Source organism: Muntiacus reevesi, chromosome 5 (assembly GCF_963930625.1).
Source record: "Muntiacus reevesi chromosome 5, mMunRee1.1, whole genome shotgun sequence".
Taxonomy (NCBI): Eukaryota; Metazoa; Chordata; class Mammalia; order Artiodactyla; family Cervidae; genus Muntiacus; species Muntiacus reevesi.
In genome coordinates, this window is record NC_089253.1 from 40435313 (window position 1) to 40451977 (window position 16665).

Sequence of the window (16665 nt, forward strand, 5' to 3'; positions counted from 1 at the left end):
CAATTCATAAGTGTAAGTGTGAAAGTGTTAGCCTCTCAGTCCTGTCCGACTCTCTGTGACCCCATGGACTGTAGCCCACCAGGCTCCTCTGTCCATGGGATTCTCTAGGCAAGAATACTGGAGTGGGTTGCCATTCCCTCCCCCAGGGGATCTTCCTGACCCAGGGACTGAACCCCTGTCTTATGCATTGCAGGCAGAAACCCGCCAGTAGCCATTGGAGTCCTAAGCCAGCCGTGCATGTCTGCAGAGCAAGCTGACTCTGGATTCCTGCTTCGGAAGTGTTGCTGACAAATCTGGTTCCCCTCCACTGGGAGCCTCCACCATTTGGAGCCTGGGGTTAAGAGTGCTCTGCTCTTGTCTCTGGGGTTTTCTTCCAGGCTGCTGATGCCCTTTCTGCAGGGTTGGACGCTTTTGAAGTGTGGGCATGTGCAGGCAATGACAACGATGTCAGGAGTGCCGCCAGCTAGCCAGCGACTCTACTATATAACCCGACTTTAGAGATTGACATGTGAGAAATAAAGTGTCTGGAAATCTATGAAACATGAATAATTTCTGGACTTCACACTTCCAGCTGCCACAGAACCCTTGCACATTCTGCTTGGGCCTCTGGGAATGCCCTTCCTTCATCCCACATCGCCTGCTTAACCCAGTCATCCCTGATCACAGCTGCGCGGTCACTGCCCTCCTCCCTCACCATGCGTCTCCTGATCATCCCACTGAAGTCAAATCCCTCCCCTGTCAATGCACATAGCACAGCTGCAACATTACCTTTTGGGTGTGTGTGCGACTTTCTGCATAGCTCTCTCCCCAGAGTGCTGTGCATCCCCCAGGGGCGGGGACAATGTGACTTTTTACTACATCTCGGTACCCAGCAGTGTCCCACGTGGCGCCCCCTAGTGAGCAGTGGGGGAACTAGGGTATCCTCCTGGTTTATCCCCAAGACATGCCTCTGGTCTCTGCATTGAACTTCATCCCTCAGATGCTGGATTCTAACCCACTTCTTTTACAGACGGGAAATCAAGGCTCGTGAGGTCACTAGCACATGGAGTAGACGTCCTGTTTCAGTCCGGTGTATAAAGAGGCTGGGGGAGGGTGGGGTCTGAGGAGGGTTACTCACTTCTGGTGGGGATTCAGAGGAGGCTTGATGTGGGAGGTGGCCCCTGCCTAGAGTCACAGGTTGGGAGGGTGGTTTGGGTGAGTTTGAGAAAGGAAAGCCAGGCAAGTTGGAAGATGCACCGTGGGTGCCTAGTGTCACCATATAAGGCCTGGAACCCTTTCTGGGGCCCTGGAAGATGCAGGGCTGAGGTCACTCTCTTCGGTTTCAAGTTGGGCAACCAAGGCCCAGAGAAGGGGAGGACTCACCCACCGTTGTCCACGGAGCCAGGAGAGCGGTGGGCCTTGCTCCTGGGTGGCCCTGACTTCACCTTCCCCGGCTGACCTCAGGGCCGGCCCTGCCCAAGATGCTGGGAGGATGTGGCGTGGCGAAAGAGGGGCTGAGGCAGGACTCTGGGGGTGCATAGGCCCGTCAGCACCCGGAAGGAGGAAGCGGCACAGGGTGTCTGTGGCTGGGCCTGGGATCTCCCACTCGGGGACTTCCTCTTCCTCTCAGGGCAGGTGTAGCTGCCGCAGCGGGACCAACACCCTGACCCCGTCATGGATGGGGGCAAGGGGCCCAGGATCAGAGACTTCCTGAGTGGCAGCCTGGCCACCTGGGTGAGGGTGCAGTGGGAGGGGGGTCTGGGGGGAGGAAACGAGCAGCAGGGAGGGGCTGGTGTGGGCGTAAGGGGAGAGGGGGCAGAGTGGGGCGTGGTGGGGGGGAAGGGGCTGAGGGGAGGGGTGGGCTCAAGTGGGGATGGAGAAGTCCAGGCAGCTGTGGGAAGGAAAAGGTGTCTGGACCCAGGGCCACTGGCATTCAGGGAACCGGTGAGGAGGAGACTATGTGGGTGCAGGGCGGCAGGTCAGAGGGGCTCAGGATTCACTCTGATAGTGGGGGTCTCCCCCGCCCCGCACCCGGGCAGGCCAGATGACTCCTTTGTGTTCCCACAGGCGCTGGGACTAGCCGGGCTGGTGGGGGAGGCGGAGGAGCCGGAGGGGGAGGAGGAGGAGGAGGAAGGAGAGGGGCCTCTGTGTCCGGAGAAGAGGTTCTTGCGTCTCAGCGATGGGGCCCTGCTCCTGCGGGTGCTGGGCATCATGTAAGGGGCATCAGAGGATGACCTGGAGGGGGGGCGGTGCGTGAGGGGAGGGGGCCAGGTGGCCTGGGGGGAGGAGCCTGAGGGGTGGCTGGCAGAGCCTGCTTCAGAGGAGGTGGGTCCTCAATCTTCCCTTCCACCGATTGCCCCCCCGCCCCGTGCCCACAGTGCTCCCAGTTCCCGAGGGGGCCCTCGAATGATCAGGGGCCGTGACGGCCCGGAAGCCTGGCGGGTGTGGAACCTGAACCACCTGTGGGGCCGACTGAGGGACTTCTACCAGGTGAGGGATTGGGAGGGGGAGGCTGAGCCCGGGAGCCCCCTGGGGGGAGGCCCATCTCTTATCGCCCGCCCCCTCGACCCCAGGAGGAGTTGCAGCTGCTGATCCTGTCGCCGCCCCCAGACCTCCAGACGCTGGGCTTTGACCCCTTCTCAGGTGCTCTCTCCTACCACCCCTCCACCCCTTCCTGCTTCTACCCGCTGTCCCCCCCCCCCCCCCCCCCCCGGTTAACCCCTTGTGGCTTGTGCCATTCAGAGGAGGCGGTGGAGGAGCTGGAAGGCATCCTTAGGCTACTGCTGGGGGCGTCAGTGCAGGTGAGCGGGGCAGGGAAGGGCAGGGTCCAGCTCCGGGCACAGAGGTGGCGGGATGCCCTCTGGCGCCAGTCTAACCGCCCTCTCCTTGCCCCCCGCAGTGTGAGCACCGGGAACTGTTCATCCGCCACATCCAGGGCCTCAGCCTGGAGGTTCAGAGCGAGCTGGCTGCTGCCATCCAGGAGGTACGACGATTTGGGCTGCCCTCCGGGACACCCGGCCCCCTTCTTTGGCTGAACTGCTCTCCCTGGGCTCCAGGTGACCCAGCCCGGGGCGGGCTTGGTGCTGGCGCTGACTGGGCCGGAGACTGGGGAGCTGGCAACTCCGGAGCTGGAGATGCTCTCCCGGAGCCTGATGGGGACACTGCTGAAGCTGGCACGGGAGCGCGACCTGGGGGCCCAGGTAGGGGGCAGCAGGTCAAGGAACAGGAGGATAATGGGGATCCAGACATGTGTGGGAGGGGGCACTGGGGTCCAGGTGTGGCGCTGGGGTTGTGGGTCTTGGGTCCGCAGGGCTGCAACAGCCAGATTCAGCTTGGGTAATTGGGGGCGGATGTGGGGGTCCTGGGAGGGGTTGCTTCTGACCCTTGACCTCCCACAGCGGCTGGCCGAACTGCTGCTGGACCGGGAGCCTGCCCCCATGTTGCCTGAGACTCCCGCCAGGATTCCCTTGGAGGGGGCCTCGCACACCTTGGCCCTGCAGCTGGCCAATGCCAAGGCCCAGCTGCGGCGCCTCCGGCAGGAGCTGTGAGTGCTGGGAGGGACCTGGGGGCAGGCGGCAGGGTGGGGTCCCGGTTGGGATCAGGGCTGGAGGAAAAGGGCTGGAAGGGGCAGGTCCCCAGACCCTTCCTGCGTGCCTTCCCTCCAGCGAGGAGAAAGCCGAGCTGCTGCTGGATTCCCAAGCGGAGGTGCAGGGCTTGGAGGCCGAAATCCGAAGGCTCCGCCAGGAGGTGCGCTCAGATGTCCCCAGACATGGTCGCGCATTCCTTAACCCCTTCCCCGCACCTTCCCCGTCCTCCTGCCTCCTCCAACCCGGTTCCTTCCCGTCCCAATCCCTGTGGCTGGCGGGTGGCCGGTCCTAGCTCCGCACCCGTCTGGCTCAGGCCCAGGCGCTGACGGGACAGGCCAAGCGGGCCGAGCTGTACCGCGAGGAGGCAGAAGCGCTGCGGGAGCGGGCGGGCCGCCTGCCCCGCCTTCAGGAAGAACTGCGACGCTGCCGAGAGCGCCTCCAGGCGGCCGAGGCCTGCAAGGGCCGGCTAGAGGTGAGGCGGGAGGCGGGGCTGCGGGGCTGGGCGTAGGGTGGGCGTGGGCGCTGGGGACAGGGTGGGCGTGGGCGCTGGGGACAGGGTGGGCCAAGAGAGGAGAGAGTTTGGCCGAGAGTCAGGCCTTAGTGGCGGCCCCAAGCATTGCTAGGAGAACGGGGTGAGGGGGTGTCTGGGGCTCGGCCCTTTGGAGGATGGGGCAGGTGGAGGGGAGCCGTGGAGGCTGTAGGCAAGGCTAGGTCCTGGAGAGGAGGGTGGGAGCGGTAGGGGAGGCAGCGTCTATAGCACCAGCATTGGGGCTGAGGCGGGGCTAGAAGGGTGCCACCTTGGAAGGCTGTTCTTGAGAAGGGGCAGGGCCTACACAGGAGAAGGGCGGGGCCCGGTGCTGGGGAAGTGGTCCCTGGAGAGAACTTGGAGAGGGAGGGGCAGATGGAGGGGAGAGGCGGGGCCTGGAGAGCCACTAGGGTGCAGGGTCAGATGGGGAGGGGAGCCTGGAATGCGCGCGGGGAGAGGGGGAGGGCATCCCGCCACCGACTCTCTGCTCCCCACCAGGAGGAGCGGGTGCTCTCTGGGACTCTGGAGGCCTCCAAGGCGCTCCTGGAGGAGCAGCTGGAGGCGGCTCAGGAGCGCTGTGCTCGGCTGCACGAGACCCAGCGGGAGAATCTGCTGCTGCGGACTCGGCTGGGCGAGGCCCACGCGGTGAGACCCCGGCTCACTCAGTGATCCGTGACCTCAGAGGTCCCTAGGGTTCCTTGGTGATCTCTGACTCCTACTCCCTGATTCCTGTGTGTGTGTGTGTACATTCAGTCATGTCCAGACTCTTTGCGACCCCACAGAGTCTAGCCCACCAGGCTCCTCTGTTCTTGGGATTCTCCAGGCAAGAATACTGCAGTGGGTTGCCCTTTCCTTCCAGTGACCCTCTAGCCCCCACAATGGGCCTGGCCATAGTGGGGAAGGCTTGCCTGACCCTGCTCTCCCCTCCAGGAGCTGGACTCCCTGCGGCATCAGGTGGACCAGCTTGCAGAAGAGAATGTGGAGCTGGAACTGGAGCTTCAGCGGAGCCTGGAACCACCCCCAGGCTCCCCTGGGGAGGGTGAGCAGGGCCCCAGTGGCAGGGCTGCGGGTGGGAGCTGCCTCTGTTTCCCTGTAGCTACTGGGGCTTCCCTAGTGACTCAGACAGTAAAGAATGTCTGCAATGCAAGAAACCCAGGTTCAGTCCTGGGGTTGGGAAGATCCCCTGGAGAAGGGAACGGCTACCCACTCCAGTATCCTTGCCTGGAGCACCCCATGGACAGAGGAGCCTGGTGGGCAACAGACCAAGGGGTCGCAGAGTCAGACACGACTGAGCAACTAACACTTTCCCTCTTTTTTTTTCATAGTGGGGTTGGCTTCTGGTTTCATCCCCTTCCCCCTGGTCTGGTGTCAGAGGTGGGAGTGTATGTGAGGAATCATAAGGGAGCAGAGGGGTCCTGACTTCATCTTCCACACCCCAGAACCCCTGCCCGGAGCAGCTCCTTCGCTGCATGATGAAGTGAGGGAGGCAGAGGCTGGGCGGCTGCGGACCCTGGAGCGGGAGAATCAGGAGCTTCGAGGCCTGCTTCGGGTGCTGCAGAGGCAGCCAGGTGGCCAGGTGAGTCCCCTTCAACCATCTGCAGGCCCTTCCTGGCCACCTCCTCTGGGTTTGACCATCCCTCTCATGTGCCCTCATGAAAAGACCCTGTGCCCTCATTTGAAAAGACCCTGATGCTGGGAAAGATTGAAGGCAGGAGGAGAAGGGGATGACAGAGGATGAGATGGTTGGATGGCATCACTGACTCAATGGACATGAGTTTGAGTAAACTCCGGGGGTTGGTGATGGACAGGGAGGCCCGGTGTGCCGAAGTCCATGGGGTCGCAGAGTCAGACATGACTGAGTGACTGAACTGAACTCATGTGCCCTCAGCCCCCCCTACTGGAGGAGCAGAACGAAGACTCGTTGATTCGAGAGCCGGACTCAGCTCCGCAGACTTGCCTGGCCTCAGACCCTGACCCCCAGGCCTTGGCTGCTCAGGCAGCGGATGAAGGCCCCCAGGCCTCAGACCCAGCTCCCCTGGCGTTTGAGTCAGCCCTCGAGTGCGCGGCATCTGATCTGGACCCGCAGGTGGTGGAGAGGCCTCTCCAGACGGATGTCTTGGCCCCTGCAGGCTCCATGCCCCAGGAGTCAGACCCCAACACAGAGGCACAGGAGTTCCCGAAGAAGGCTGGCCTCGGACCCCCTCTCCGGACCTCTGCCTCTGTGACCCCACCTCAGGGTCCCGAGGTTAACATTCAGGCCCAGCTGTCTCTGGGAGGAGAGACTGGGGAGTCAGTGCCGGAGGCCCCGAGGGTGAAACAGGAGGACCCTGAGAGCAAGCCGGGACCCTCGGAGACCAGCCTGTGTGTGCGGTTGGAGGAGCAGGGGACCCTGGACCAGAGGCCGGACCTACCCGAGGGGCAAACAGAGGCCAGAGAGCCTGAACAGAGGGTGGGGGGGTTGGTCGGGGATGCAACCCAACGAAAGCCGCAGAAGAAACTGGAAGGGGCTCCTGAGGTCCGGACCCGGGAGGCGCGGGCCCCCGAGGAGATCCTGGTCAGTGGTGTCCCCGAGCGGGAGGCCCTCCAGGAGGAGGCGGCGCGGCTGAAGCGAGAGGCTGAGGCCCTCCGAGCAGATCTGGAGGCCCAGGCCCGGAGGCTGGAGGCCCGAGGCACAGAGGCTGCCCGCCTCTCGGAGGAGCTGGCTCAGGCCCGGAGGGCAGAGGCTGAGGCCCACCGGGAGGCGGAGGCCCAGGCCCGGGAGCTGGCCCGGTTGCGGGAGGCGGTGGAGTCTTCTGCCCGGGAGCTGGAGGCTGCGTCGCGGGAGCGGGAGGCGCTGGCGGAGGCGCTGGCAACAGCCGGCCGTGAGCGGAGGCAGTGGGAGCGAGAGGTGCCTAGGCTGCGGGCCCGGGCCGAAGAGGCCGAGGAGCAGCTGCACGTGCTGGAGGGCGAGGGCCGCAGGCACCTGGAGGAGGCTGAGCGGCAGCGCCGGGAGAAGCAGGCCCTCCAGGAGGTACGGCGGGGCTCATGGCCAGGAGACAGGGCTCCAGGCCAGTTGCTGGGGCTTGGGGGTTATTAATTCCATCAGCAACCATCGAGTACCCAGCACTGAGCTGGGGCTGGAGAGGGAAGGGCAAAGTCCACTCCTGCCTCAAAAGGCACACCTGGCCTGGGACCGGGGCAGATGGCCCCTGCCTTTGATGGGATGGCTGTAGGAGGTGGTGGGCGTGGAGCTAGATGGCCTGGGTGCAAATCCTGACTCTCTGACTGTGGCAGTTTACTCAGTTGCACCCCAGTACCTCCCTCTGTAAAATAGGGGTGCTCTTCATAGCTGCCTCAGTGGGGCTTTGGAAGGCGGACGGAAATAATGGTGTGAAGAGCCTAGTTCATGGTGGGCAAAGGCTCAAGATATGTTGGTTGTCCTGGGCAAAGTGCTTTGGCAATCCATGGGAACGGGAACTGATGCCAGGGTCGGGGCAAGAAGGCTTCAGAGAGGGTTCTAAGGAAAGATTGAGATCTCACTAGGTGGGGAAGGATATTTCATCCAGGGGGAACAGCAAGTGCAAAGACTTGAAGGTGTTAGAAATGCTGAGGGGCCCGGGAGACGTGGGGGTAGGTGGAGAGGTGTGTCAGGCCAGCTTTGTGGGTATTGGTACTACATCCCCAGGCAGGGAAATTCACCCAAGGGTGTGGGCCAACCTGTGTGATGCTGGGTTTGGGGAGAGTCACCTTGGTGTACAAGGGGACCTGGGGCCATAGGAAGGCAGTGCCCGTGGTCAAGTTGGCAGGTGAGAGAATTCCCTGGTGGTCCAGTGGGCTCTGCATCCAGTACAGGAAGCACAGGTTTGATCCCTGGTCAGGGAACTAAGATCCCACAAGTTGCATGGCGTGGCCAAAAAAAGAAAAAAAAGTGGCAGGTGAGGCAGGCCAGAGCTGGGATGGGGGTTGGAGAAGAGAGAAAACCTGGAAACCCCTGTATTCATTCATTCAAGCATGTTTGCGGGCATCTTCTTGGCACCAGGCCCTGTACTAGGCAGCCAGCACTCGCAGCCTCTGGGAGACACTCACTCACAATCTGGGGTGGAGACAGGACTGTGCGGGGAGCCGTAGGGGTCCAAGAAGCACAATGGACTCGGGCTGGGACTCATCAGGGAAAGCTTCCTGGAGGAGGAGAGAGAATGGCAATGAGCCAGGAGGAGGAGCAGGCCCGTTTGCAGGGGTGGAGCGAGAGGCAGGGAGTGGAGCGAGGTGACATGAAGACTTCCTTAAGCAGGTTTCCTATTGGGCAAGGCTTCATCTTCCTTCCAAGCAAAGGAAGGAGTTGCAGCTGTTTTCACTAGGGTGACAAGGAGTCAGTGGAGGGTATAATGTGAGCGGAGTGGTCAGATCTGCAGGTCTGGAGGCTCCTCAGAGGAAGCAGAACAGACCATGAGGCAAGGGGATGGTTGTTTGGGCCAGTGTGGCCCAGGGCTGGGGCGAGGGTATGCTGCAGTACATATGTGCTCAATCATGTCTGACTCTTTGTGACCCCATGGGCTGTAGCTCGCCAGGCTCCTCTGTCCACGGAAGTTTCCAGGCAAGAATATTGGAGTGGGTTGCCATTTCCTACTCCAGGGGGTCGTCTGAACTCAGGGATTGAACCTGCGTCTCTTGCATCTCCTGCATTGGCAGGCAGATTCTTTACCACTGGTACCACTTGGGAAGTATCAAATCTTCTGGAAGCTGAGCAGTTTCCCTGTTACACAGAGCAGGGACTGAGGTTCAGAGAGGAGAAGTTATTTGCTCCGAGACACCTCCTGATGGTGAGGAGTCAGGAACATGCTGTTGGCTTGGTCTGAGGCGTGTGAATTGAGAGTGTGGGTGAGAAGGTAAGGCCAAGAGCTTGTCTCTGGGGTCCACTCTGGAGGAGCTGAGAGATGCTGGCAGAAAGATCTGGGTGATAGCTCAGCTATGTGACTCAGGGCCAGTTACTTAACCTCTCTGAGTCTCCGTTTCCTTACCTGTAAAACCAGAATAAAAATGATACCTATGTCACAAGATCCTGGAAGATAATGAATGTAGAGCACTTGGGGCAGCGCCTGGCACTCAGTATGGGCTTAATCAGTGGACAGGGACTGCCAGCCGGTGGGTAGGGAAGTACTGGTAGAGCTGGCCAGCCAAAAGAGCTGGCTTTGAGGACCAAGAGGATGGAAGACATTAAGGACAAAGGGGAATTTTGTGAGATTTCCTGGTGGAGCAGTTCCTGGTGATAACTGGGCGTGGTGCGGGAGGAGGTGGCTGGCCAGGGGAGGGAGGTTAGGGAACCAGTGGCCAAGGGGGTTGTCCAAGAGGGCCTCCCCCTGCAGGGGCCAGTGGGGGGAGGAGGTGCAGTGGGGCCCTGGGGGCTGTGGCCAGGGTCTGGAGGGGGCAGGACAGGGGTCTGACCTGAGATGCAGGTCTTCGTGGGCATCCCTGTTCTGCCTGCTCTCCGTCCTGGGGCTCTTGTGGCTGGGGGCTGTGGGCAGCATGGCCTCGTGGGACTTTTAGTTTTTCAGCAAGAGGCAGTGGCCAAGGGTGTCTGGAAGTGCAGTGACCCCGGGGGGCTGGCCTAGGTGGAGTTGCTAAGCCAGGATGACCAGAGCACAGATGGGTAGGCTCCATTTCCAAGAGCAGGACTTGATGGGCGGCTGTAATGGTTGGCCCTTCCGCGTGGTTTCATCCTGCCGGAGCCCCCCCACCCCTACCCTGTACCTCAGAATGGTTCGACTTACCTCTCTGGGGGCGGGGGCCACAGGCCAGAGCGGGTCTCCTACCCACTTCCTCAATGGTATGGCCCAACCGCCACAGGCCTGGTCAGCAGCAAGCATCCTGGCCCTCCCCCTCCCAGCTCCCACTGTGGTTAGGCCTGGCCTTCACCAAGTTCCTGCCCTCTGTGGCCATCCCCCTGTGGCTGAGAGTATTCTCCAGACCCGCTGCCTCTGAGCCCCTCTTCCCCTCAACTGCCCTGTGTGGCCTCAGCACGCAGGGAGCATCCAGCTGTCACTGGGCACATGAGGAACCATGGATTCAAAGAGGTGAAGACATATGCCCAGCGAGTGTCTCTGAGCCCTGGTCCAGGGGCTTCCCTCACTCCTTGGCAGGCTTATAATCCCCTGCTCTTTCATACCCCCTCTGCAAGGTCATCAGGCTTTGCTCCCATTTTACAGATGGGGGAGTAGAGGCCCAGAGAGTTAATGATATTTGCTTGGGGTGACAGAGCAAGGACAGAAGGCCAGGTCTCCTGACGCTCAGGCCTGGGGGGGTGGCAGTCTACCTTTCTGGCCCTGAGCCCACTCTGCCTGCCCTCAGGAGCTGGAGAAGGCCGTGGTGCGGGGCCGGGAGCTGGGGGCCCGGCTGGAGCGTCTGCAGAATGAGCTGGAACGGGCAGCCCTGGAACGCCAGGAGTTTCTGCGGGAACAGGAGTTCCAGCACCAGAGGTGGGGCACTGCACGAGGGGCAGAGAGGGGCAGGTAAAGATTTGGGGAGGGCTGGGTGCTAAGACTTCTCCTGGCAGGTACCAGGGCCTGGAGCAGCGGCTGGAAGCTGAGCTGCAGGCGGCGGCCACCAGCAAGGAGGAGGCGCTGATGGAGCTCAGAAAGAGGGCCCTGCAGTTGGAGGACGAGCTGTTCAAGGTGAGGCCACCGCCCAGGTTGCTGGGGCCTGAGCCCACCCCTGTCTCCATCCTCGGGTAGGTACTTCAGGGCTCCCCTCTCGTCTCGCCCCTTGCACCCCCTTTCAGGGCCTGTAGGAGGAAGCGTTGTGCTGGGAGCCAGGTAGCTCTGCCCGGGCCTTGTTGCCCCCATTCTTCAACCCGACTGAGCCTGGTGGCTTGACTCTGAGGCACCTGCTGTGTCTCTCCTGCGGGGGCCCCACCACTTCCTGAGGTCAGCGCCGACGGTCATAAGTCAGGAATCATTTCTGATGCCCTTATTGCACATGGGCTCAGTACCAGTGTGGTGCAGGCCCCATACCAGGCCGCCGCTGCCCTTGGGGGGGCTCGCTGTCCACCTAGGACAGAACATAGCCAGCGGGTCCCCAGCAGACCACCCGGCTGGCAACTGTGGGATTGCCAGGGGTTTGCTGGGCCGCCCCGAGACCCCTGCCACTCCCTTGTGTGACCTCCCAGGGCTTCTCCTTGCAGCTGCGCCAGGGTGCTGCGGGGCTGGAGTCCCAGGAGAAGACGGAGCCCAAGGGCATGGAGGCCCAGAGCGTGCGGCTTATCGAGGTGGAGCGCACTGTGAGTGTTAGGCTGGTGGGTGCAGGGCTGGGGGGGCAGGGGGCAGTGTCCCGGAGACCCGGCCCCCTGCTAACCACCCTCCCTCCCCACCCACCCGACAGAATGCCACGCTGGCAGCAGAGAAGGCGGCTCTGCAGGGCCAGCTGCAGCACCTGGAGGGGCAGCTGGGGAGCCTGCAGGGGCGTGCCCAGGAGCTGCTGCTGCAGAGTCAGCGGGCCCAGGAGAACAGCAGCCGCCTGCAGGTGGGCCCGGCCCCCCGTCCCCTCCTGCCCACGGCCCTCCCCCTGACCCCGCTCCTACCCGCCTGCTGGCCTCCAGCACCCCCGTCAGTGCCCCTTTCACCCCGTCTCCAGCCCTCCCCTCCATGGCCGGCCATCCGTCCCTCTGGCCTTCCCTGCCCCGACCCCAGCCCCATCTGTTCCCTCCCCGCCTTGTGCCCCTGGCCCTCGGCTCCCCGGCACTCTCTCTCCTTTCCTCCACCCTCTGCCTTCTGCACCCCATCCCTTACCCTCCTTTCCGGCCTGGGATGCCCCCCCGCAGCAGCCCCCTACTCCGCTCCCCGCTCTGGCCTAGGCCGAGAAGTCTGTACTGGAGACGCAGGGCCAGGAGCTGCACCGGAAGCTGGGGCTGCTGGAGGAGGAGGTGCAGGCGGCGCGGCGCTCCCAGGAGGAGACCCGCGGACAGCAGCAGGCCCTGCTGCGGGACCACGAGGCCCTGGCGCAGCTGCAGCGGCGGCAGGAGGCTGAGCTGGAGGGGCTGCTGGCCCGGCACCGCGACCTCAAGGCCAACATGCGTGCGCTGGAGCTGGCCCATCGGGAGCTGCAGGGCCGGTGAGCACCCCCTCCAAGCTCACAGCTCCTCTCCCGGGTGCCTCCTGTTCGCCCAGAGCGGGCCCCCTGTTCCCTGGGAACCACCAGCAGGCTGTGCCCTCTTGTGCGGCAGGGCTGTCTGCACTTCTGGGGTGGGCTCACCCTGGGGCTTCATCGGTGGTCCGGAGTGGCGGGTGCCTGGCATAGCATTCTGCCCTGTGGCTTTGCCCCCCTGGGGCCTATGCTCAGGAGACAGAGGACTTCCAGACGGTCCAGCTGCCTGCTTGCCCTGGCCCCGGTCCTTGCAGCCCCCTGAGCCCCTAGTTCATCGCAGGCACGAACAGCTGCAGGCCCAGAGGGCCAACGTGGAGGCACAGGAGGTAGCCCTGCTGGCAGAGCGTGAACGCTTGGTGCAGGATGGGCATCGGCAGCGGGGCCTGGAGGAGGAGCTCCGGAGGCTGCAGAGCGAACATGACAGGTACCAGCCTGGGCACAGCCCCTCCTCTCCCGGGCCAGTCCTTAGTGTTCCCATCTGAGAAGTGGGTTGATGGTGAGTTAGTCCCTTTCCCCACGGGGTCTGGCTTTGCCGCCTCTCCTCTCCGTGGGTCCTCTGCCATCAGGAAGGGCCCAGTTAAGGCGGGGTGGAGGGGGAGGTTCCTCCTGGAGATCAGATCTCCTTGCCTCCGCAGGGCTCAGATGCTGCTGGCGGAGGTGTCCCGGGAGCGCGGGGAGTTACAGGGGGAACGCGGGGAGCTGCGGGGTCGGCTGGCGAGGCTGGAGCTGGAGCGGGCACAGCTGGAAGCCCAGAGCCAGCGACTGCGGGAGTCCAACCAGCAGCTGGACTTGAGTGCTTGCCGGCTGACCACGCAGTGCGAGGTGCGGTGAGGGGTGGGTGGCTGGGGAGGGAGGGTGGCTGGAGGGGAGGGTGGGGTTGGAAAGAGCCAGGATCGGGTGGAAGGCCGCTGCCCTGAGCCCGGTTAAGCGTCCCCCAGCCTCCCCCGCTTGCTTGTCCTGCCGTCTGCCTGTGACAGCTGTTGATGGAGCTTCGGAGCACCCAGGAAGAGGAGAACCGGCAGCTGTTGGCCGAGGTGCAGGCGCTGAGCCGGGAGAACCGGGAGCTCCTGGAGCGCAGCCTGGAGAGCCGGGACCACCTGCACCGCGAGCAGCGCGAGTACCTGTGAGGGGCCACGGCGGCTGGCGTGGCTGCCCCTTGGGACGTTTATGGGGCAATTCCCTGGGAAGGCCTGGGGAAAGGGGAGGCTGACCCTCCCGGGGGCTCAGGCAGCACAGTGTATCAACCCATCCTGGGGCATGTGGCTGTTTAACCAGCAGGGGTGTACCCGTGTGTACCCCGTGTTCCTGCCCAGGCCTCAAGCCCACTTCCTCCCTCCCCATCCTCCCAGGGACCAGCTGAACGCCTTGCGCCGGGAGAAGCAGAAGCTGGTGGAGAAAATCATGGACCAATACCGCGTGCTGGAGCCTGGGCCCCTGCCCCGGACCAAGTGAGCGGGCCCCTCCACCCCGGCGGGCCGGAGGTCTTCCCTACCTCGCCCCTGCCCTGCCCTCTGGGTCCAGGCCCAAGTGAGGGCTGGCCTGGCCTCTGCCACCCCCAACATGGCCTTCTTGTCCTCCTTCTTCCCTGGCCTGACCCCCCTCTTGTGCCTTCTTGCCCCCAGGAAGGGCAGCTGGCTGGCAGACAAGGTGAAGAGGCTGATGCGGCCCCGGCGGGAGGGGGTCCCCCATGGGGGGCCGCGCCTGGGGGCCGATGGGGCTGGCAGCACCGAGAGCCTGGGGGGCCCCCCAGAGACGGAGCTCCCCGAGGGCAGGGAGGCGGATGGGACAGGTGGGTCTGGGGGGCCCGCCGCCCCCAGGGGCTTGCCAGTGCCCCGGTCTTCCTGTGTGGTTTGTGCGTGTGTCCCACACTGGCCTTTCCTGCTGCAGCTTCCCCTCCCCCGCCCGCCCCCCATCAGATGGTTCCAGTGACTCTCTGCCCTGGGTCCCTGCTGCGTCCCTCTTGGCTGGCACCTCCCTCCCGCCCGCACTGCCACCCATCCGGTCCTACCCATCCAGAGCGGTGCCTAGGACCTCGGAGCAGCGGGGACTTTAGTCAGAGGTCACTTATCCCAGACAGCAGACGAGGAAGCCGAGGCTCAGGGAGGGGAAGCACCTTGCCCAAGGTCACACAGTGAGTTAGTGTCAGAGCCAGCACAGGGTCCTGCCTCCAGTCACCATCTCCATTCATCAACCTAGCCCCACCCCCCGGCTCCCAGCCCCCATCTCTGCAGCCTCCTGTCCCCTGTGGTGCCCATGCTGCTTCCTTCTGCCAGTCCCGCCCCCCTGCCCCCGCTCCCCCCAGCCCTCCCGGCACTGCTCGGACACCCCCCCCCCGCCTGTGCCTCTTGCAGGGTCCCCCTCACCGGCACCCATGCGCCGGGCACAGAGCTCCCTGTGTCTGCGGGATGAGACACTGGCGGGTGGGCAGCGGCGGAAACTCAGCTCAAGATTCCCCGTGGGGCGAAGCTCTGAGTCATTCAGTCCTGGGGACACCCCCCGGCAGCGATTCCGACAGCGGCGCCCAGGGCCCCTGGGGGCACCCAGCTCCCATGGCAAAGGTGAGAGAGAAGGGTCCCTGGGGGCCCACCGGCTCCTTGGGGGAGGGGGCTTCCCTCCTGGCTCCTGTGTCTTCCCACCCACTCTGCTGCCTCTGTCTGGCCCTCATGGCCCAGTGGCCGCCTTGTGCCCCCAGGACCTGGCGTGGGATGGGGCGGCTCCATCGAGACCCTGGCGGAACACGAAGCAGATGCCAACAGAGAGAGTGAGTGGGGGTCTGGGAGGAAGGCGGGTATTTGCCCTTCCTGGGCCCCTTGCAGGCCTCGTTCACCCATTCACTCATCTGACCATGAGCCTTTCTGGAATGCCAGGTGATGTGTTACTTGGGAATATAACAGAACATTCCGGTATGGGGAGCTGGGAGACAGCCCACGATATGCATAAAAATAATAGTTTCTACAATAGCTTGTCCAATTAGAACTATGACGTGAGCTCCACGTGTAATTTAAAATGTTTAGGTAGCCTCATCAGGGGATCTTTGCGATCCCCATGGACTGTAGTCTGCCAGCCTCCTCCGTCCACGGGATTTTCCAGGCAAGGATACTGGCGTAGGTTGCCATTTCCTTTTCCAAGGGATCTTCCTGGCCCAGGGATGAAACCTGGGTCTCCTGCATTGCAGGCAGACTCTTTACCACCTGGACCCCCAGGGAAACCTCCATCAGAGGAAGTAATGAGACATGTAAAATTAATTAATATTAGCATATTAATATATTATATAAATATATGATATATATTTAATATATTATATATCATATATATTTAATACATTTAATAAATTATACATCAATACACCAACATACTCTATTAATACATATTAATATAGATATTATATATTAATATATTCCAATACCACAACATATATTAATATGTTAATAACATTATTAACATATTCACATTAATTATTAATATATGTTAACAACACATTATTAACATATATTGACATTAGAATATTAATATATTTTGTTTAACTCAGTATGCCTAAACTATTACCATTTTAGACATGTAGTCAGTGTAAAAAATCCTTAATGAGATATTTCATTTTTTTCACCCTAAGTCTGAAGTCCAGTGGTATTTTACACCCAAGCGCATTGCAGTTCAGACTGGCCACATCTCAGGTGCCCATTCCTGTCCTGCGGAACTCAGCCCTACAGTATTAGGAGGTGACAGTGTCCTGGGAAAAAAGGAGAGCAGGGTGGGTGAGATCAGGAGCCCCGGGTGGGCAGGTGGCGAGGTCAGGTAGGGTGCTCAGGGCAGGCCTCCAAGAAGAGGTGAAGCTGAAGCAAAGGCTTGGAGGGGAGAGTGTGTCCTGTCCATGTATCTGGGGAATGGCGTTCCTGGCAGAGGGAAGAGCCAAAGCGAAAGCCTGGTGTGTTGGAGGCCCAGCCAGGCGGCTGGGAACCCCTTGGAGAGGGTAAGCCTGAGCTGAGCTTCTCCCTCCAGGCCTCGAGGTGCAGGAACCGGAGAAGCGAACTCTCGCCCCTTCGCTCAGCCAGTGACACCGCGTGGATGGAGAGCTTGGAGTGTTCTCAGCACTGGAGTCTCAGTGGGGACTCCAGGCAGCCCAAGAATGTGGGGAGGCAGGGCACTCATGGCGAGCCCTTGGACAAGGAGTCCTGGGCCCCCAGATCCTCCACGGCCTGCACGGGGGGCCCGAGCTGGAGCTGGGACGAGTCTGCGGACAAGGGGGACGGCTGGCCCCCACAGACAGCTCCCTGCTGGGGCTCCGCCCTGCAGCCCTCACTGAGGAGAAAGTCCCCGGGGAAACTCCCAGCTGAGGGAGGCAGGCAGGAGTGGGCAAGAGCGCCCCCTGCCCGGCCTAGGAGGGGGGCCAAGGACCATTCCCTGGGGACTGTGACCTGGGTCCATTTCTGAACCTTGGCTCAGATGTGAGGGACAGGAGAA

General features: G+C 62.1%; 1 protein-coding gene across 1 annotated transcript; it reads left to right on the plus strand.

Annotated features, from left to right (window-relative positions):
• Positions 1–1653: 1653 nt before the first annotated feature.
• On the plus strand, positions 1654–16402 carry CCDC88B (coiled-coil domain containing 88B). Its single transcript, XM_065937074.1, has 27 exons — positions 1654–1713; positions 2047–2192; positions 2358–2469; positions 2553–2622; positions 2722–2780; positions 2879–2962; positions 3036–3179; positions 3378–3523; positions 3645–3726; positions 3880–4038; positions 4591–4737; positions 5023–5131; positions 5532–5668; positions 5981–7102; positions 10417–10544; positions 10622–10739; positions 11249–11344; positions 11446–11586; positions 11918–12174; positions 12488–12631; positions 12843–13029; positions 13185–13330; positions 13557–13655; positions 13830–13996; positions 14559–14765; positions 14900–14968; positions 16204–16402. Exons 1-27 carry the CDS (start codon positions 1654–1656, stop codon positions 16257–16259), a joined length of 4392 nt encoding a protein of 1463 aa, XP_065793146.1. The 3' UTR covers positions 16260–16402.
• Positions 16403–16665: the final 263 nt, after the last annotated feature.

Bases quoted from the DNA above. Each gene is read 5' to 3' on its own strand.
- CCDC88B (XM_065937074.1), top strand. From the start codon at position 1,654: ATGGATGGGGGCAAGGGGCCCAGGATCAGAGACTTCCTGAGTGGCAGC. The intron at 3,727-3,879 runs GTGCGCTCAGAT...CGTCTGGCTCAG, and splicing joins TCCGAAGGCTCCGCCAGGAG to GCCCAGGCGCTGACGGGACA. The intron at 5,132-5,531 runs GTGAGCAGGGCC...TCCACACCCCAG, and splicing joins CCCAGGCTCCCCTGGGGAGG to AACCCCTGCCCGGAGCAGCT.